Below are 22117 nucleotides of genomic sequence, written 5' to 3' on the forward strand. Positions count from 1 at the left end.
CTGTGAAATCCAAATTAGTCACCCTGCTCTGTTGACTACAAAATGGCTTTTAAGATTTTTTTTTCTTCACTAACATGACCACCACCATAACCACCAAAATTAAATTCTTCAGAATCTATCACACATATTACTCCAATAACCCCCCACAACATTTCCTCCCCCACACAGTATTTTTTCTACATATCACCATCAACTGTATCTTTCTAGTATGCCAGTTGTATCAAGTTTTCCTTTTTGGCTAATGGCCTACAATTCTGTGAAAAGGAAAAATGCGAGTCCGGTGAGCTGCGATGTTGACCCCATCTTATTCATCCAAACGTACAACCACTACCGAGCCCACACGGGTCCATGCAGACACCCCCGTACTTACTATCACCTCTGAATGTCTGACCTCTTCTCCTCAGTGATTTTCGTCATGTTTTCTGGCCTAGGAAGCCTTCCTCACTTTTTCCTGCTAATTAAAACACACTTTGTGTGTGTGTGTGTGTGTTGTGTGTGTGTGTGTGAGAGAGAGAGAGAGACTGAGGTTAAGTCTCCTCTATTTCAAAAGCTCTCTTAGAAAATTCAAAAAAGCATAAATATATAGAGTAAAACTTATCTACAACTTCGATTCACTGCAAGAATATACATCAAGTATGGTCAGTGGTTGTCTCTGAAGAATCAGACCTAGAAAACAGTAGACCTACTAAGCCCTGTATTTCGACTCAGATTTTTTTTTTTTAACATATATCCATAGTCAGACCAAAAAAATTAATAGAAGTTAACACAGTCATCTTTCCATTCCCTAACTTGTTATGGCATCACCGATTTATCAGTGCACGATGTGTTGTTTGAATTTTTGATAGTTTCCTATGCTTAAATCTTAGCTACTGCAGGTTCTGTCATATACTTATCCCCTATATTCCCAGAGCTTCTGTGTTCAAAACCACACAGGGGTGGAGAACTATGTCTCAGTCTTGCTTCTATATTTTCCACTCCTGTAGATCAATGACTCCTCACCTGCTTCACCCAGTACACCTGTGACAGCACCAGGTGTGACATAGTAACCATTAGATAAGCTTCAGGTTACGGCATAATTCCTCATTACCTTATCCCCTTCTCTCCTACTCAAGAAAGCCTACTGAAACACAAATGAGATAGATGTGATTAAAGGGACAGGCTTAAGCCTATTCTAATATTTTTAGACAAACAAATTACAAATTCCGATACTTTACTGTTCATAAATTATGACAAAACTCACAACTCACTTCTGGTCAATATGGTGTTTCCCCCTCTGCCATCTAGCTTTAAGGAGCTCTCTGCCTGTAGTAAAACTCCTACTTGCCTTGGCCTCTACGTGATTTTGTGAGAGAAAACAAAACAGGATTTGTCTGATCCCTTCTGGAGCTTAAAGAAAATTCTTGTTTTAGCCCGTGATTATGAAAATCTGGATTTTCTTACCATGGGAAATTTAATTTTCTAACAGCTCAGAGTGGCTAGGGTCAGGGCTTTTGAAGGGACAGAAGAAAGGCAACTCAAAGTATTATGCACCTACTACTGTTAGCACATGGGGCTACATGCTATGCCATTGATGGCCGGGGGCGGGGTGGCCACCCTTTCCCACCACTAGGGCTGGAGAGAAATTCTGAGCATCCCACACTGGATGCTCGTGTAAAAATGTGACTGTGCTCTGCAGGAGCAATAGTGAGGTGCTTTTTTTTAAATAGGTTATTGCACAAACCCGGAGCCTTAACACGTTTCCGTGTAAACCCCTTTCAGAGTACCACCAATCTAAAAGTGACATTTGGGAACAAAACCCATCCTATATTTAATAACTTTTTGCTAAACTTTAATCATTAAAGGTTTTTGATTACTTATTTACGAGACAATTGAAGGTCTGAGAGAACACACAGGATCGGATGATTGCCAAATCAGACTCCTGTGAAACAGTGGTGTTTCCTGGTATTGAGCTTTACTAAATGTTCCAAGGATACAGGCCATCAAATAATTCAGAGGACACGGAGAGAGGTATGGGACATCAAAGGCAGCTGGTAAGTCAGGTCCTCCCTGTACTGAACAGGCAACTCCAGCCCATAAGATATGAACACTCCACCAAGTGAGGTTCACCAAGTTTCCCACACAGCAGGGAGAGTTTTAACTTGTAAAACATGTCCATTGTATGCCCTCAGAAAGCTGTACGGTGCACATGACATTCTCCAAGGGGGCAGGCCTCACATTCCTGTGTTCTCCTTACCATGGGTCATCTTAAAGGCATTCCAGAGTTAAGGTCTCTTCCCCTAGCAAATGTCAAGTACTCTGTTTACCCAAAGGTCCTGCTGACAAGGTTAGACTAGAGTTACTGGGGGCCCTCCTGTCTTCCCCTCCCTTTCTCCCAAGAAACAAATGGATTGGCAGGCCAGCTGCTTTCAGCACTTCCTTCCAGGTTACTTAGGAACCCTAATGACATAACTTAGCTTATTCTTACTTGCCCACTGTCTAGCCCCCAGCATTAGAACCAAATCAAATCATTTTAACAAAACAGTTGAATCACAGAATCTTATAATTAAAACTTCAAAGATTCTTTAGTGCAAACTCCTACTCAAAGTTTCTACTTACTATATCTATTTTTGGATCTATCTGATTGAAGATATCTTATGGTAGAACTACTTTAAAAGGCCATTGTTAGAATTTTCTATTTATTCAGAGTGTCTCTTCTGTAAAACAGAAGTCTTGCCTACCTCTCTTTTACTGTCCCCAAAGGTCCTAACACCTTTGTTCTAATTCAGTTCTAACACCTGAATTAATCCAGAATAAATCCACTTAATAGTTCTCACATTCCCAGCAACCTTTCCAAACCATCATGTCCTATTCCTACACTTATCTTTTGTAGGCTGACCTCTCTGGATACTTCAATTGTCTCAGGTCAATAGCTTCCTAATCTGATCTCTGCTCTGTTATCTGGCAGCCCTTCACCCACCCCAGGTATATGCAAGGTCAGGGACTCTAGATAATGAGCTTGAGTGTGGTCTAACCAGGAAAACTGTAATTTTTGTTTGAATTGGATGTTGTGCCTCCCCTAATAGAGTCTAAATTTGAAAACAGCCTTCTTTTTAAGCAGATGTGACATGCTATTGGCCCACCTGAAGTTGTGGTCATTTATCACCACCAGATCATTCCTCCCCACTGATACATCGTCACACCTAACCGCAAAACCCAACATTTATCATTATTAGGTTCCATCTATTTGTTTCAGCCTACTGCTCCAGCCTGAAACTTTTTAAAAATGTCATACATCATCCAGAATATTATTAGTTCCCCTTCCTAACCTTGTTTCAGTCATTTGATAAGCTTGTTTAAAAACAAACAAAACAAAAACAAAAACTTTTTACTATGGTAAAATATACATAAAATTTACCCTTTTAACTACTTTTAAGTGTTTGTCTCCAGAGCTTTTCATAACCCCAAAATAAAACTCCCCCATCCAACAGTAATGTTACAATACCTCCTCCACGTAGCCCCCAGTAACTATCCTATTTTCTGTGTCCAAGGATTCGACTGTTCTAGCACATCGTACAAGGAGAATCATAGGATAAAATTGTATTTTAATCTAATTAAGAAATAGAATCACTAGCTTCACTGGACATAAGCTATAAAAAAATAAATAAAAATCTAAAAATCTAATTAAGAATGAAATATTGACCTGGGTAGACATGGCAATCCTCTTGGCTGACATCTATTTTATCTTTACACGGACGTCCAATATCTGAACTATTTCCTTTCCTGGTATTGAAAGGAAACAGGCTTCAAAAGCCAACCCATGTTAGAGAAAGAAAGGGAGACAGTTCAGCTAAAATGATCCAACTATGCAAATCTGACGGGATGCTTTTCCACTCCCAAAAAGAATGAAGCAGCAACCACTGAACAAGGAAGGAAAAGGTAGCCTTGAACTCTTCCTAAACCAAAACCGAGGAAGGCCTTAAGGAAGCTTGTTATATTCATGAAATTTGGGGAAAGGTGACATCAGATATTCTACAATAAAAAGTAACTATTAGGGGCACCTGGGTAGCTCAGTCAGTCCAGCGTCTGACATCCGATTTTGGCTAGGATCATGATCTCACAGTTTGTAAGATCAAGCCCCACATCAGGCTCTGCACTGGTGGTGAAGAGCCTGCTTAGGATTCTTTCTCTCTCTCTCTCTCTGCCCATCCCCCCTCCCCTCAAAAACAAACAAACATTAAAAAAACAAATTCCAAAACCCAAACACATTTGCTTTCACCCCCACATATGTACATGTCTTTACATATATGCACATACATATATATCACATATTTTTTAAATGGCCACTTAACATTTTTACCACGACTAAATCCCTCAATTAGTAGTACTAGTTATAATCTCATTGTATAACTATGGTCACATGCAGATTCGAATAAGCTATAGAAATAATAATAAAACAATTTTTAAGACTTCTGCTAGTCTTACAGTAGAAGATGACAATGTTTTGACAATTTTATTTCAGTAGAAAAAAGGTTAACATGTTATTCCACTTTTTAAAATATTTTCTTTGATTTAAATATTTAATATGTTTTTACGTTTATTTATTTTGAGAGCGTGCTCATGGGGAAGGGACAGAGAAGAGGGAGAGAAAGAATCCCAAGCAGGATCCTTGCTGTTAGTGCAGAGCCGGAAGTAGGGCTTGATCCCACTAACTGGGAGATTATGACCAGAGCTGAAACCAAGAACTGGACACTTAACTGAATGTGCCACTCAGGTGCTCCATCATGTTTTATCTTGTGCAAATTTAGTAGGAAATAGAAATCACACAGTCCTTACTGCTGAATCTTGTTTTAGTTAGCTGTATTAGGTGGCTATTTTGATACTTACCTAGTCAACAAAGTGTTAATTTTTGAAATTTTATTACTTTTAAAATGTTGCTATAACAGTCATGATAGCTACCAAAAATTCTTCTTTAAGACTATCTTAATGGGAGAAAAGGAGGAAATACATTATTTATGCATAACTGGGAATAGGCAACACCATTCAAACCATCTTAAAACATTTAAACAGTTTAACACTGTTAATGATAAACTGTTAGTGAGTCAAGGTATTTGTTGCATTGTGTTGTGGAAATTCCTTAGACTAAACCTAAGACTAATGTTTTCCTAATTCGTGTCTCCTGATATAAATTACAACTTTACTGTATCTGCATAACACGTCTTACATTTTTCAACACCACTTCCAACATACCTCCTTGCAAAGTGTTTTTAAAATGCGGACACTGGGGCCAAGCATTAAACAAGCACCTTCAAGGTATTCACACAGCGCCTGATACCCTTAAATACACACACCGAGAGCCTCTGAAACCAAATTTTCTTCCTAAAATGCTGCTGAATGGTGTCATAATTAGACTCCAAGGTAACATAACCATGCAGAAGAGTTGGGAAAAGTCTGTACAGGAGTGCTTTTCTTTTCAAATTTAAATGGTTTTCAAGTGTTATATAACTTGTTATCTAAAGGTGTGGTTTGACCAGGGAGAGAGAGTGATTCACAAGAAACACAGAAGAAAACTAAGGCTACCAGAGAGGTCACAATGGGAGTACAAAAGACAGTGGTTTATCCTTAAAAAGAGACCTTAAAGCATAAATGTGTTCACATCCTTTACGATAAGAGATTACCCTGTCCTATTTTCCTTGATAATTAGTATCCTGACTGAGGGGTGAAGAGCTGAATATTAGGGAAAACCTGTAGGATTTTTACCTTTTTATATAGACAGAAGATTCCTTAAGCTCTAATTTATTCCCCCAGAGAATTTTAAAATGCCAGTAAATATACTAAAGAGAGGTTTAAAAAAATAAGTGATCAAGACATTATATAACCTACCTATAACTTATTTCATAACCTAAATCTAGAAGAATCTTACTTTTCAACTATTCAATAGAGCATACATTTAAAACCTACAGATAACTTGCCTCCATTTTTCACCTTTTTTATTTAGTTACAATCAGAAAATCTTTTAAGTTACTACAAACAGCTTAAATAATCTCATACATATCAAGTCAAAGTACTTGCCAAATATCAGTTCTCATCACAGAAGTGAAGAATTTCATAAAAGTTTATACAAAATAATAGTAGTAGTAGTAGCTATTATTTTGTTAGCCTTCGTTAAATTGTACAAAGCGACCTGGGAATTCATTATGGTCAAACAGGAAATGTAAAATCTAGAAACGACAAAAGATTGCTACATCTACATTTATTAGTTTCTAACTTTTTTCTGTTTCCCTATGAACAGACGCACTTTAATTAGACTTACTTCATACCATTCATTTATTTCATGCAATAGAACACAGGAAGACATCAAAAAAACAATCACCTCTAGAAAGCACTGCAGTTGATTTTCTGATCACCTTAACTAAATAAAGAGTTAATTTCTTTTCTTAAAAAAAATCCAGCATGCACTTTATTGATTTTTCTTTATAAAGGCCTAAAAGTCCAAAACATTATTCATCCCACATAATTAAATACTCAACTTACCAAGGCAGGCACAGCTAGCCATTGGCCAAGCCTGTGATTCAGTGGCCAAGACACAATAGCAGCTCATAGTCTTCACATTTACAAATCCATGTAAGTGACCTGTTATCTTTCAACAGCTTACATTCTTTTCATAGCACAATGGTTATCTGTGACTCATGTTCAGAGACCATACTTCTACACTGCAGCAGGATATTAAACTCACATGGGCTCCCACACAGTCTTCCCAGATTTAACCAGTATTTTGTTAGACAGCTTTCATGGTTTTTAGCAAGGGTTTAGGAAACAAGTGCTTGTACATCAAAAATATTTAAGACCTGTAAAAGGTTAAGAGTCTATATTTTATAACTACCTATCATCAATTAAAATCTAAAAAGAAGACAAACAGTAGGAAATGCCAGCTCAAAATATTGCTTCAGAAAAATAAGGTGATTAAGAATACCTTTTGGGTATACATAAGCACTTATTATAGCATTAAAGCCAGCATAGTTTTTTTTTTTAAATATTCATATTAACTATTTAGATTTATTACTTCAAGTGTGTGATACAGAGAGATATTTTGATATATCTGGTTCTTGCAGAAATAATGCCAAACTGACATCTTATTCACCAGCTCTCTTTGTGTGGGCCAATATAAAGAAAAACGGAAGAATATTAATACACATTAATTTTTAAAACCCTCCAAATAGTCACAGATGTCTGTTAATATAAGAATAAAATAAGAAAAAAAAACACCAGTGGCTTCATTTAAGTTTTAAAAAGGAGAAAACATGAAATGGTATACCATAACTATTACATAAAATTTATACTATTCTGGTTGACGTATATCTATTATTTCCAAATATCTATTTGGGGCTTGTTGGTATACCTAGATTGACTGAAAAACAACGGATTATGAAGAAACCTATCTAAGATAAAAGGGATAGAAAACTGCTAATTTAGAAATGTGTAATGGAGAAAAATAATTTTAGATCTAAAATTTAATATGCATTACTGCCTGAGATTTGCTGTGAGTATCCTCTATCAGCTTGGTTTTGGAATTCTGATGACGTTTCTGAGCAAGATTGCCCCACTGCCCCGGCCTACTTACATGTAATTACATACATACATGTAATTGTATGGGAATTCAGTGGAGAAGAAAGACTGTAGCTAGTTATACAAGAATCTATCCCCAGCTCTGGCTGTTAAGTCATAATCGCATCTAGAAAAACAGGCAAATACCAATAGCTACACGATCCTAAAAGTCTTAAGTGAAAATTGGAGAAATTGGAGTCATCTGCCTTTCTTAAATTTTAGGAACCCAAACGGACACACTAATACAAACACACATGTAATTATTTTTGATAATGAGCAAGATAACCTATCACAAGCGTGAGCTGCGAATGCATCTGGAGGTGGTCTTGACACCCCGGGAACTGGTGTTTAGGTTTCTGTTCACCAGTACGTCATTACTCCCGCTCCTGTCTACTTGTCAGGCTACCGTAGACCCGGCACTCACCAGTAAAATCCAGTATGCGTACAGTGCTGTGCAATGATGGATTATAAAGTATTTGTCACCAACCACTTTCCAATACAAAATGAGAATCAGCAAATCTGAAAGAAGGGAAAATAAGTGAGATACCACAGAGGAAGAAGGCTGCGTTGTTTTCCAAGTGTATTTAACTCTGTCTTCCTGACAACCGGCCGCAGTCCACACTGAGCCCACTCCACTTTGTTCATACCGCACCAGTCACAGTACCCGCTTCTGGGTAAAGTATCTGCTTCCTCACAACTGGCTCCCCTGCTCTACTGTGACTTCTCCAGGATGAAGAACAAGTGTGGGAGGCTAACACAGTGCCCATGTATTTAATATGTATTTGCTGAATATATTCACAGGTAATAGATTTGCTGCAAGTATAAATGAATAACTTGTTTCTCGGGTTAAATAAAACAGAAATACTATTGGACAAAACCAACTTTTAAGTAAGCTTAAATTACTGATGTTTGTTACTACACCAATTTAAACAGGTAAGCTGGCTGAAGAAAAGCATATACTGACCAACCTGTTTATCAGACAAATTCAACAAACATTTAAAAATTAACAAAGGATGTGATTAAATATTAATTCAAAATAGCAAAAGAAAAAAAAGGAAAAAACAAAACAAGAACTAGGACTATTAAAAAGATATGCAAAGAAAGATATATCAAGGCATCAAGTTCTTTGTAAAAGATCCTGAACCTAAACACCATGATTCAGAAAATGGTTTTCTTTAACAAAACAGAAACTTCTCAAAATGTTACTGCAATTATTTTCTTTACCAAATGGTTAAACGTGAAGTTTAGACATGGAAAAAATGACTGTCATCGATGGAAGCCAGAGGAGGATTCAGGTTTCATGGGGTTGGAGCTTATATAATATGGGGACCTTCTTTTATAAAAAATAAAAATTACTGATGTGAATATTCATAGAAAACTAGATGTGAATATTTATAAAAATAAATAACCAGATTAGAAATTTTAAAGAGAAAACAAACAGTACAAATGTGCAAATCATGTTAGTAATTAACTGCATGACATGCCTCTCTGGATACATCTTCTCTACATGTTTTGGCTGTATTCTCTTTGGTCACCAATTTATATGATAATGACCTTGTAAATTTTCCATAGAGTTCACTTTTCGTTCAGCTTGGTTTATAGAAGTTTGTTTCAGTTCATAATTCTTATTTTTAAGTGCTTCAAATCATGCTGTTATTTGGGGAAAACTTTATCAAGTTTCTTTCATACGAGACTTTCTGGGTAGTGATCACTCTACAAACTGACAACACTCGTCAACCAGTGCATGAGGCATACGGATAATAAATTTTGTAACTGTCATCCTTGTCAATGATGGCACATTTTGTGCCAAACAAGCAAATCTTTTTCCAGTGAATCACATGATTCACTCTTCTTTTAACTGGGCCATCAAATAACCCAATAGCCTACTCATTATTTTAATTCAAAATTTATCTCTTCCTCCTAATGAATAACTGTGTTTGGGTATCATCTAATCTTTTTATTACTATTCACCTCTTGATGGCAGAAAATTTTCTACTGAGTCCAATCACTCATCTTTATCACTTTTGTTTCATATCCCCTTATTTTTATTTGGATTTTCTGTCAGCTATTTATTTAATTTGAAAATTATGAAATAGGACTCTCTATACAATGTCCAAATCAGGGATCTGTTCTTTCTTCTGTCTTGAGATGGTCTACAATGTCTTTTCAAAAAGTTTAAATGGCATATCCTGACTTAATTTCCCCCTTTGTCTCATAGTGTAAAAGGCTATTCCAACCTCATCCCACATAAGGGGAACTATGACAGAAGGAAACAAGGTGTAGGAAGAGCTCTTGATCTTAACTGATTGTGGCTAAAAGTTTCCCTTTGCAAACTTTACCCAAACACTACAAACCAGGAGCATAGGAACACATTTCAAGGGCCCTTGCAAGTGAGACTTTAATGTTTAGCTTTATGAGTTTCCCAGGAATTAAGAGACTCTTTAAGCCAAAAATGGACCATCACTACTAAAACAAAATATCCAAGCTTAACTGAGGCCCCACTCTGCAGCTCCATCTTCAAAGAGAACCAGAGAGCCAATAGGAAAAATGTTTCATGTTCCACCATCACAGCAGATATTTTCTTGTCCTGTGTATGAGTCCTATAAGCTACTTCTAAAATAATTAAACCAAAAGCATAGACTATGTATTCTTTGCAAAATTCCATGAGTAGTTTAAAAAGAAACAGTGATCAACATATCACATACCAGAAATGAGGTAGCCTGAAGCAATAGAGATATTCACTTTCACAACCGATGAATCACCCCTATAAATANAAAAAAAAAGATTCCTTTTTTAGCACATGGTTATAGATGACAGCTACATTTTTTTTTTCTACTGAGTATAATTAAAATGTTTCCTATAGATTTTTGAATGGTGAATTGTCATTTGCACAAGGCCCTGTGTTAACTGTGATATACTTCTAACTGCACGAATGATCATAATTTCTTACAGAAGCTGAAAGTTTTATATCAACAGTTTTACCAAAAGATAACTTTTTAAATGTGTTCTCATATGATTTGTTTGTGAAAGGATTCAAACAGAATTCCAGATGCTGATGTTTTTGATTCCTTATTCTAAATCAGAGACTCAAATACTTCAAGAAATTATCTAGCCTGCCCCGATCTTGAAATAATATACTATTATAGGTATCACTTTGCTGATGACTGGAGAGACTGACCTCTTATCACACAATTGGAAAATGGTCAAAACAAGACAGCTTAATCCTGCTGTTTCGACACCAATACATATCAAGATCTGACAATTTTCCCTAATAATCATGGTGGAAACAAATATGAATTATTAGTCTTTTAACCGACTTATAATATGAAGTGTTGGCGAAATGAACACAAAATTAAACTGAAATACAAATTAAAAGTTAGACGTCCTGTCTTTACAAATTTTGAGCTGCAAACATGGCTCAGGAAAACTGAACCCGGAATAAACTACAGCATTAAAAATGTGAAAATATCAAAAACTCCACAAGGTAAACGTTTGATAAGGACGAAAATTGATCAGTGAATCAAATCTTTGTCATATCATTTATCTCGCAAAAGAACTGGTTCTGTTGACAATATTAATATAATAGAGTTATGAAAAAAAAACCTTAGAAACTGTTTAGGTAGATTACATAAAAACCTCATCATGGAATTAATTCACTAAGTTGATTCACTGAAAAATACCTTCCCAGTGAAAATTTATCAATACTGGTATAATTCTGATGGGCATAATGCCATATTTACTAAAATTACATTGTTGCAGCCAAACAGAGTCAGAAGTTAAGTCATCCCACATCCCCCAGGCCCACATCTACTGCGTCCCCAGGTAATGCTTTCTCAAAATATACTTCATCCTTCAAGCTGAACTAAGCCTTCTCCTCTAATGCCAGGAGAATAGTTTGCAATATATCTCTGCCATTGCAACAACATTTTTTTTTTTTTTTCAAAAAGAATCATCCTACAAATTATCCTATTATTGCTGAACACAGTTACTGCTAGTGCTTCGAATCTTCTCATGTGGTACTAAAATCCTCTCACATGGATGTGAATGATTTTCCTTTTAAACCTTTGGTATCAAATGGTGGGTCAAACACAAAACTGAGTCATTAGTAGATATTATCCCAGTTGACTACCCTATCTCAATAGCAACTCACTTTTGAGCAGAACAGTGGTAACAATAACTTGTTTTTACTCCCTAAATCAGTATAAACATTTATATCATTATCATCATATTCTCTACCTTGGATAACAACTGCAAATACTAGCACAAAGTGGCCCTCATTATTTTCATTCAAATCTAAAATGAATCATTTTATTGCACCTTGCTAAAAGAAGTTTGGGCACAAGCAAGAAGTCTGGGCACAAGCATTTTAATAAACCATGCACTATCAATACATTTTCCGTTTTAAAGTAAGAAATGTTCTTATTAATAATTAAGATCAAAACATAAATCAAATAGACTATACTGGAAAGAAACAGCTTACCAAAGTGGATCGGCTCTTGTAGCCTCATCAAAAAAGAAAATGTAGAGGCCAAAAACCCCAACCACCAAAGAATGGCATGTAGATACAACCCTGAAAAGAAACAAAAATACAAAGATTTTAGATTCTTTGCAATAAACTTAAAACTGGCAAGACATTTAACATTTGAAGAAGTGAAATCTGGGAAGCATTTAAATATAGGAATGAAGTAGCTCTAAGAGTGTAACAAAATTGCCACTTAGAAATCCAAGGGCTATAACTTTGCTTTGGAATTAATAACAAGCAGGTTACCCAGGTCTACAATTTCCTGCTAGAAGACTGTGGAATCACTTATTAGTTAAAAGTTCCAAAGCAGACGCGTATCTGATGATGCAGCTGACAGAGTTTTGTGCAGACAGATGGCAACTGGTAAGCCCACTACCCAGCACCCAACTGTAAGCTCCATCACCAACAGCATTGCTGTGCCATTAAGTTTCCTGTTCCAATCAGTTAGGAATAGCTTCCAAATCTACTGGCCTTAACCAATTCCATATCCGTGAATCAGGATTCGAATGGATCATGAAATGAAAACTTACTACCTTGGAGATTTCAGGGTTAATGCACATTCACATGCATTGCTGTACTTGATTCCTATAACCAATCCGTGAGAAAGCTAGAACAGCTATTATTAGTCCCTCTTTGTCATTATTATGAAACCACTTCTAAATAGAAAAATTGGGGACCATGAATTTATACAGAAAATCTATTTTTAAAAGAAATGCTCAAGTGAAAGCAAAATGTTCATGAAATCCAGGCTGAATTTTCTTTTATAGAAGGAATAAGATTGAGATGAAAAACATCAGTTTCTATGACGATATCTTGCTAATAATTTAATGATTCAACCTATACCAAGCTCTAGGATATGATACAGAACTGTACACAGGTTGCAGTATATTTATTCACATAATGAAAAGGTTGACAAGTAAAGAAGCTTCTTTTCTCTTCATTGGAATAAAGGACAAAAGGAACAGCAAAATTTTCTCTTTAGAAACTAATGGGGTACAATAAACTTCTGTCTAAAATATGACCCCAAATCTTTAACAGTTAAATAGATCAACTAATATAAAGCTTGATATCAGAAAAGTTTACTGTAACTTGAAAAATCAATGTGCTTGATCTTACAGATGACGTGGTCCTAGGTAGATATATCATGCTAAATCAAATCATATTTAAATGCCCCAAAATCCTCACTCATTTAAAGGCACTGACAGATAATCCTTTGTAATACCAAAGGATCATTTTGAAGTTTGAATAACTAACCCAGTTTATCTGGTTTACAAGTCTGGAATTCTCATTCCAAACACATTTAAGTTCCTTTATATCAAATAAAACACTCCATTTAAATAATCATACAACCAACATTCTATTGCCATTCAAAACTTCTAGGAAAGGAGAAAGCACAACCTCTTACTAACTTGCTCTACTGTTTAGTAAACTTAGATCAGAAAGTTTCCCCTTGGAAAAATGACAACTTTTTGTTCCTGACACTTAGCCCTCAAATTTCCTTTTGTGTTGAAATGTTACACGGTAAATGGGAAGGATTACAAGCACTTAGCTGGTGGAAATGGCATATAATTCATGAGAGAAAAGTTAAAACTTACTTGGGTCAAACAAACCTCCCACTACAATGAGCAGGAAAAGCAAATATCCTGTGCTTACACACTGCCTGCTGCACTGAAAGTCCATACATTCAGAAACTTCTGTTCATAAACATTTCATAGTGTAGTCTTTAAAATCAGATTCCTAGCAAAGCAAGATGTAGATTCCTGTCTAAAATAAAACACCAAAATTCTACACAAAAGAAAATCCTTGTTTTTCAAAGGTTAAAAAGAAATGTTTGTGCTAACGAAAAGACGGTGAAATAACCGAAATAATGACCATTGTAGAACAGCAATTTAAAGGCACTGATTTAATCATTCACAAGTAGCAGGAGTATTACCAAGAGAAATTATTTAGCTAAAATTGACAAGAGTTAAAAATTAGAGAAGTAGACTTCAAAATTAGGAGTATTTCAACACACTCAAAACATTGGGTTTTCTACACCACAGGAAAACAAGTGGATAGAAGAAAATGTTTTTTAATTATAAGATATGAATAATACCTACAAGTATGTTTATTTTCCAAAAAAGCAATAATGAATTATAGCAATTTATCACTTATAATTAATTAAACTGTATCTCTCAGGTGGGAATTTTCTGGTGAGTTTCTTTTCCTTCCTTTTCTACCATATGGCTTAGGCGACTAGTAGTTCAGAAGCTTTCCTGATTATTAGTAAGACTTATATGGGCTGTATTGATCTTGGTGTTTTAAGACTGGAAGCTGAATTTCAAGACATATACATGTGCTTTCCTCAAAAAGCAGCTAATTTTTTTTCCCTCTCTTTGCACTCCACCTCACAGCGTAAGTCTCATGTAAAACAAGCTGGAGTGAGAACAGGAGTAAACGGGACAGAGAAAGAGAGAGAACACCAGTTCAGTAGTAATGAATCTTCTATATTCCTAGCCTCCTTTTTCAATAGGAACTCAGTTTCCCAAATGGTGATTCCACGCATCATAGAATGGCAGTGATAAGACTGAATAATGCAAAGTATTTTTCAATTTCGTTTCATTCCACTTCCATCTTTGCCTCTCTCTCTGTATCATCCCTATTTCTTGCTTGCTGCTCTCCAAGATCCAAGTGCCCTTCCCTACCCTAACCATGCTGAAAAGGAAATGAAAACCAGTTCAAAACTGACACTCAGAAAATCCCAGCCTAGCCCCTGGACCCTTCCTTCTCTTTCCCTAGTCTACCTCTCTCCAGGTTAGAAAGAGTTTTTTAAAATAACGGTTGTTATATTTTGTATTCCACATTTTGAACAGCAACTTTGCGCTATTCTTAAGACAAAAAAAAAAATCCTACTTCTTATTTTTCGAAAATACAGAGAGAAATAATTCTCACTTTTGGGGTAAAAAGAACTACAGCATGTATGAACTGGACAAATTACTTTAAGGTGCAGAAGGAAACTCGAGTCTTATTCACAGTCTGAGTTATAAAAGTGAATGTCCACAAAACAATTTGGCTCAAAGACCGGGAATCTCTGGTCAAATGTGACCATTCTCAAATCAATAGTTTGACATTGGCAGAAGTTAATTCTAAAAGGAAATTTCAGCAAAAAATAATCATAGCGATTTTAGAGACCTGCTGAATTCATTTTATAGTTAGCATTAACTTTAAGTAAGTAACAACAACAAAATACACCCATAGCTGCTCCAATTCACTGCAGTTTACAAATGTCCAGTGATTTGGAGGCACAATGCTCTAAAGCACATGAAGCAGTCATCAGAGTCATTTTGTGTTTGAAATGTGGTGAAAGATTAAGGAGATGCACACACAAAAAAACTGTAAACCAACAAATTAAAACTCCTGCAGATTTCTATACGCTTACATGGACAACTCGTTTTCCATTTATTTTTGTTTAAAAAAAAATCCAAAAAGCAATTTTTACTTTAGCAAAAGAATTGATTCTGGTGGGCTCTGAATTACGAGGAGAAGTTCATTACAAGAGAGACACAGATGTGCTACCCATATACCACGTCCTCCGGTGTGTTGCATAGCAGCCCCCAGTCTGGCTAAGCGAGCCAACTCGATACACAGGCTGCTCACAGCCCTAACTAACATTTCCTTAGGTTATCATCTCCAAAGAGCACGTGTTTTGTTATCATAAATGCTTCAGAGAATAATGTAAAACAGGACTTTTCTGCAATCAGCTGAAGTCTACTTAACCTTCCCATACTTCCCCCAGAAAGTTTGATTTTTCCTAACATCTTTCAATATAAGATTTTTAGAATTTTCTCATACAAGATTTATCTACTTAGTTTCCTTTTTAATCCTAAAGTCAAATTAAAAAAACCTGACCTTAGGGGCACCTGAACGGCTCAGTCAATTAAACGTCCCACTCCTGATACCCGCTCAGGTCACAATCTCACAGTTCCTGAGTTTGAGGCCCAAGTCGGCCCTGTGCTGGCAGCATGGAGCCTGCTTGGGATTCTCTCTCTCTCACCCTCTCTCTCTCTCTCTCTCTGCCCCTCTCCTGTGCACGCAGATGCTCTGTCTCTCTCTCAAAATAAATAAATAAACTTAAAAAAATCTGACCTTAAATTTTGTTAGATCTTAAATGAAAAGACTGTTTTTGGAAATATTTCAAATAATTTTATTTCATAAAACTAACTTTTTAAAAATCAATTACATTTTCATATGCTTTACCTTGAGTTCCATTCAATCTTCTTTTCAAAGCTGAGACTATTAAAACCTGGAGAAACTTTTGCTGAAAACCAATAACTTATAAAGTGGAAAAGAAGCTGAAAGGTGAAAAAGCTGGCAAAAACAGTGCTGAAGACCAGTTTGGTGTTGGTATCCATATTTCTTCAACCTGTTAAGAGAAATGATGGCTATCAATTGCTTTACATTGCTCATAAAAAAATCTAAATTAATCTTTAAAAGAGTATGTGGTTATATTTTTAAGTAATTTATTTTAATTTACCACAAATCTAAGAATATTAAGAAACTAAAAGACTTTTAAGTCTTTATCAGCTATTTTTCATGTGTCTTATATCTGTATTAAAATAAAAGAGGGGAAAAATCAATTATCTTAAATATCTCACTATTATAAAGCTCAGAAGGCAAATTTAATAGCATGATATTCAAAATGATCTAAGTCTTAGAGTTCAACATTAAGAAGGAATTTCAAGTACTATAACTAAAGGTATTCTTTTAGTAATTTAATTTTTAATTAAACTTAGGACCCATCACCTGATTTCTCTATGCCTCAATTTCCTCATCTATAAAATGAGTTCATTAGATAATTGCTAAGAAATAATTAAGCCAAAAATCATAATAAAAATTATCCGAAAGAGCAAAACAAAAAATAATTATGTTACAAAAACTAATTTACAGTGAGACAACATGTAAAACAAAATTAAAATCTTAAGAAGAATACCATCTGGTTCTTTTCTACTTAAATTAGTATTTAACTTTCAAAAATAATTCTGCAATCACACACATCCTTGGACCAAAATTCCCCGATGGCTTTTTACCTCTAAAACAAAAGATTTTTATAAAAGTGCTTCAGGTTTTAAGGGTAGACTTAGCTGAAAGAATAGTGATATGCATATACACACATTCAAAGTATGTTTTCCATCTCATTGAACTGAACTTTATTTGTCTCCTAAAAATCTTAGGAATATTCAGACCAAACGAAAGACACTAAAGCATTTACTCGTATCTAGCAAATACAGCATTTCTAGAAATAGCTCCATCTTTGACAGAATTGACCCTCAAATGAAAAGGAAATGAATGAATACATATTTCCAGCTGCCTAAAGTGAAGAAATAACATCGCCTAGTGGAGCCAATTCACTAGAGAAAAACCAAGTCATTGACTGCACAGCAATAACCCCACTTCATTCCCTTCCAACCAGGACCTTGTAATAAGAATCAGGCTCCCACAGGGCCCCTTCTGACAGAACTCATGTGTCTGTAATGAGTTCCTTCCCCATTCTTTCTTTCTGGTATGTGTGCTCAGTGAAAATATTGATATTACCATTCTTCTGCAGGAAGTTCCATTAACTTTATTGCTCATTTACTTTTTTTTTTAATTCAACATGTGTTTGGAAGTGGTAAAAAATTTCATTTGTGATCTTTTAGTCTAGGCTTAATGTTAACCAAATAATACATAAAACTAAGTTTTGTACATAAATTAATCATCATTATAATTCACTAAGTGAGATGTAAAAGGGAAAATGGTTTTTCTAAGATTAAACAAATGGGGATCTGGAAGCCAGGTGGGCAGATAAATGAAGAAGATGAAGCCAGTAACCGGAAAAGAGTGGACAGTCTAATCTTAAATGTGGGCATGGTTTGCCCTGAAGGGTTCTATATGTCCCTACTGGTCCTGGACGGTGGCTGGATGTGAGCTACTCATTACTTTTGTTAAAATTCAACGTATATAATGAGCATTTATTTCATTAACATTTGCTAATATAAAACATAGTAGGTATTAAACATTATCCATTTTATAAATTGTTCACGTAACCATTAAAAAAAAAAAAAGAGCACTCAACTCACCATGAAGAAATTCCCACCTCCTAAAACAGCTAGTTTGTATTACGTATTTGTTATACTGGCTATTTTATATTTTTAATAGGTTTCCTTTCACTTAACTGGGGTCTTTGAGGGATATGTTGAGAGTCTCCCTTCACAAAAATGTTTCATTTAAAACTAAAGAGCTCCATGTAGTCCAGTTGTGGCTTCTATTAAAGGCTCGACAGACAGAAGCTAATTAAATTGTTCTACTCTCAGCTTTGCTTCTTATTAAGCAGCTGCTTGCTTCATCAGTCATGCCAAATCAAGGACAAATCTAGGGATTTTTTTTTTTTTTTTTATCAATTTCCCCCAGAAAACCAAGGCTTCTGGTAGACAGCAAGTACCTCGGGTCATTCACTGAATCAGGCAAGAAAAGGGGGAAATGGACAAAGCCAAACAACACTAATTACTGACATAGATTAAGAACCTTTGAGAGACTGGAGATTACTGAGTAGAAGAATACACAATCAAAGGAGAAAAGTATTAGACCTGGTCCATAAACCTCTATGTGTGGCTAGGAGCTGGCAGAAGGCTGAGATTCTATGCTAGGAAGGAACAGCCAGAACAGAAGTGGGAGATATTTCTGTGACAATTTACAAGGGGAGTGTCTGGACATGAACTTTACGATGTAATTAGCCCCTCTCGGTTCACGCCAGGGAAACTTGCAGAGGCCTCCTGAATGCAATGATGTTTGAACATTCTCTCTCAAGATGGTTTCCATTAAACTTCCATTCAAGCTGGTTTCTTAGCAGAAGAGAAACATGAGAAGGTTTGAAGCACACCTCTCCACCATCAGCTTATAAGAGCCCTCCTGCAGCAGGACTCCCAGAGGCAGGGCCACTGGAAATAGCACAGCCGAACTGACTCAGCCCTCACTTCAGCCAGCAGTTCATCGGACATCTGTCACATGCCCACCAGCCAAGCCCTGTGCCAGGGCTCGAATACAAAAAGGGACATGCTTATGGGCCAATAGGGAAGTAAAGGAACTGATCACTGGCACATAAAGTGCCACGCTCAGGGTGCTAAGGGGGTGTTCCCTGCTTTCCATGAGATAAACATCCAACAGAGAAGACACAAAAAGGCGAGGACATAGCGGAAGGTATTCAGTGCAAACCAACAGGGCATCTTCTCTTCTACTTAAGTCCCAACAAGACCCTTTAAGGCTGAAGTGCAGGACCCAGTTCCACCAGCTGAGTCAAGAACTACCGACCTGGGAACACAACGATTACTCTCATTCCCTACGTTCGTTATTCCCTTGTGATTCAAGGGCTTCCCTATGAAGTGTGCCACCTCCAGACGCATACAGAACTGCACTCCTTCCCATTTGGACACACCACGAACCACTGCTGTAGTGATCAGCAGTAAAAATGTTAAAACAAAGAGGAAAAGGTCTCATATGGAAGCAGCAAGGAAGGGGGAAGCTGGGAAGAAAGCTTCCTTGTGTTTAGCATCCCCCTCCCTCAGTCCGCCCATCCTTCATTGAGTTCCCTTTCCTATTTCCCACATTGTTCCAAACACTCACTGCACTTAAATCTTCAGTTCTCTCTCTCTCTCTCGTAATAGATATGGTTCCTTCCTATTTCACCAAAAAATGGAGGCTGTTGAGCATGAACCCGCTCCTGCTGAAATGTCTACCATCTCCCCTGCCCCAACCCGGAACCTCTTCTTTGCACTTTGCTGGTTCTGCCTGGGTGTACGCCCAAATCTTTAACACAGCTCCTGTTCCTGCTGTGTGTGACCAAAGCTCACTATCCCGTAGCATACCAGTCCTGGATGGTCGCGCTCCTTCTGGATGGCTCCTTAGGGGCATCTGGGAGGCCCCAGGGGCTCGACATGACTCAAGCTGAACTCAATCCCAAACCAGTCCTTCCCCCAGGGTTCCAGATCTCAGAGAATGGTGCTATCCACCACACTTTCCCATCTTCCGATCTAGAATATCTCAGTTACTCTGGTCCCCTTCCTGTCCCTTATTCCCACAATTAACTGACTGCCAAATCCTGGCAGAATGAAGAATACCAAATGAAGGATAACTTGATTCCAGGAGAGTTCTGAAAGTTCCTCATGAAAGCTTTATGAATAATAAAAAGAAATGTGGCTGGAAAACAGAATTAGGTAAATCCAGAGCTAGTTGAAAAACCAGAAATGGCACATGGATAAATGACCCAAAATAAACTGGAGAAATATATCCTATCCTATAAGGTCCTCTCTTTCCGGTCTGTATTAGTAACATTTTTACAAATATTTGTACGATACTCAATGTGCACCTAACACAGAGCTAGGAAGGACAGCTAATGTAATGGATTAACAGAATCAGGTTTCTAAATTATCTTCTTAAGCAGAAATAGTGAGTCTCAAACAGAAAGAAAAAATATAATAGGAATAAATTGTCTAAAGGCAATACTAAGTATAGGACTTAGCATATTGGCTCTCTCTCTCTCTCTCTCTCTCACACACACACACACACACACACACACACACAGTGGGAGCCTTAGCATTTGAAGATACACAAGCCTATGAGAGAGAATAATGTAATGAAGATACTAATAACAAAAAACAAACTTCAGGCTCATGTAATTAGCATAAAAGTATACCTTTGGATCAAGACTCTTACCAGTCCCATTTTACTCTGAATTAATCACAAACCATTGGGAATAAGATTACTTAAAAAGGACTCAAAAGCATCCTTCAAACATCTTCACTGTCATGTAGAAAAGTAAAAGATGGAACTTATTCTGCATTACTCTAAATGGCACAAACGGGAAAAAAATTACAGGGAGGGAAGAGTCCAGCTTAATTCAAGGAAGAACCTTCTAACAATTTAGAAGTGTCCGAGCATCCATCACACAAGAGGTAAATGGATGTCAGGGGGGTGAGCACTAGTCTAGCCTTCAGAGAGCTCTCAAAGATAGATTCTGGGATTCTAGGACTGAACTGAACTTTGGTATCTAAAGAGACAGTTTTGTATTAAATACTGCACAAGCTTCTGACAGTCTATCATTTAGGTTGTTAAAAATCACAACTACATCTGTAGGAGAATATTAAGTACACATAACATGGTGGCACAGGCTCAGCCGCAGTCTTGGGATTGAGCCTTATTCCACCGCTTGCTGTGTGACTCGGGACAGATTTCTAAATTTGCCTTATCTGAACCTCAGTTTCCTGCAAAATGGAGGGAACAGCAGTCTAACCTGGTACGGCTGTCATGAGGCATAAACCGCACGTGTGTCGGATACTTAGCATGGCACTCGGCATACGGCCCACACGCAGTATGTTTCCACTTTCACCGTCATCCGTCCCCGGCAGCAAGACAGCATGTGGTTTCTGGGTATGTTACTCCAGCCAAGGGCAACAAGACCACTATCTGACCACCAGCCCTCGGCCCCTAACTCATTCCTGTTTACATTAGTCAACACGCACACATGCAGGCAGACCCCACTGCAGACATCTATCCTCTACCACGGGACTACCTGGCATGCTCCAAAGTTCCTTCCTGGCAGCCGCCTGACCCAGTCCCTCTCTCCCTCCACCTCTCAGACCTGTCCACTAAGCTGCTCCCCACCCATATCCCCTGCCTCTCCTCCATGTGCTCTGAAGACACCCCTCTTCCGCTGCAGCCCCTTTTAGGGAACGGATGCTTAGTCTCTCACAGTTCAGAGTCAGGAGGCTGCCCTATATCCTCTTTGCTCCTCCTGGTCTCCTTCAGGCCCTAATCCTCCATTCCCCTGCTCCCCCGAAACACCCAGAGTGTTCCAGTCCTACTACTCAGTAATACCACTGCTCCCACTCCTCAGTGCCGAATTCTGATCTCCTGAACATTTCCTTCCATTCAGGGACTTTGGTCTCCGTTCATGGATCTCTTCCAGCCCTGAAACCATCCTAAGTGATTCTTACTATGTAGAAG

General features: G+C 37.2%; 1 protein-coding gene across 9 annotated transcripts in view; it reads right to left on the reverse strand.

The window, feature by feature from the left end:
- TLCD4 (TLC domain containing 4) overlaps positions 1 to 22117 on the reverse strand; it is a 98274-nt gene that overhangs the window by 27906 nt on the left and 48251 nt on the right. For all 9 annotated transcript variants that reach the window (XM_077746129.1, XM_077746127.1, XM_077746130.1 and 6 more), the window contains 4 exons: positions 16340 to 16505; positions 12062 to 12151; positions 10287 to 10345; positions 8006 to 8100 (listed from right to left, as the gene is read on the reverse strand). In XM_077746129.1, coding sequence (XP_077602255.1) covers positions 8006 to 8100; positions 10287 to 10345; positions 12062 to 12151; positions 16340 to 16494 — 399 coding nt within the window. In that variant the 5' untranslated portion in view covers positions 16495 to 16505. The remainder of the gene's footprint in view (positions 1 to 8005; positions 8101 to 10286; positions 10346 to 12061; positions 12152 to 16339; positions 16506 to 22117) is intronic.

Source organism: Crocuta crocuta, unplaced genomic scaffold, assembly GCF_008692635.1.
Source record: "Crocuta crocuta isolate KB4526 unplaced genomic scaffold, BGI_CrCroc_1.0 scaffold48, whole genome shotgun sequence".
Lineage (NCBI taxonomy): Eukaryota > Metazoa > Chordata > Mammalia > Carnivora > Hyaenidae > Crocuta > Crocuta crocuta.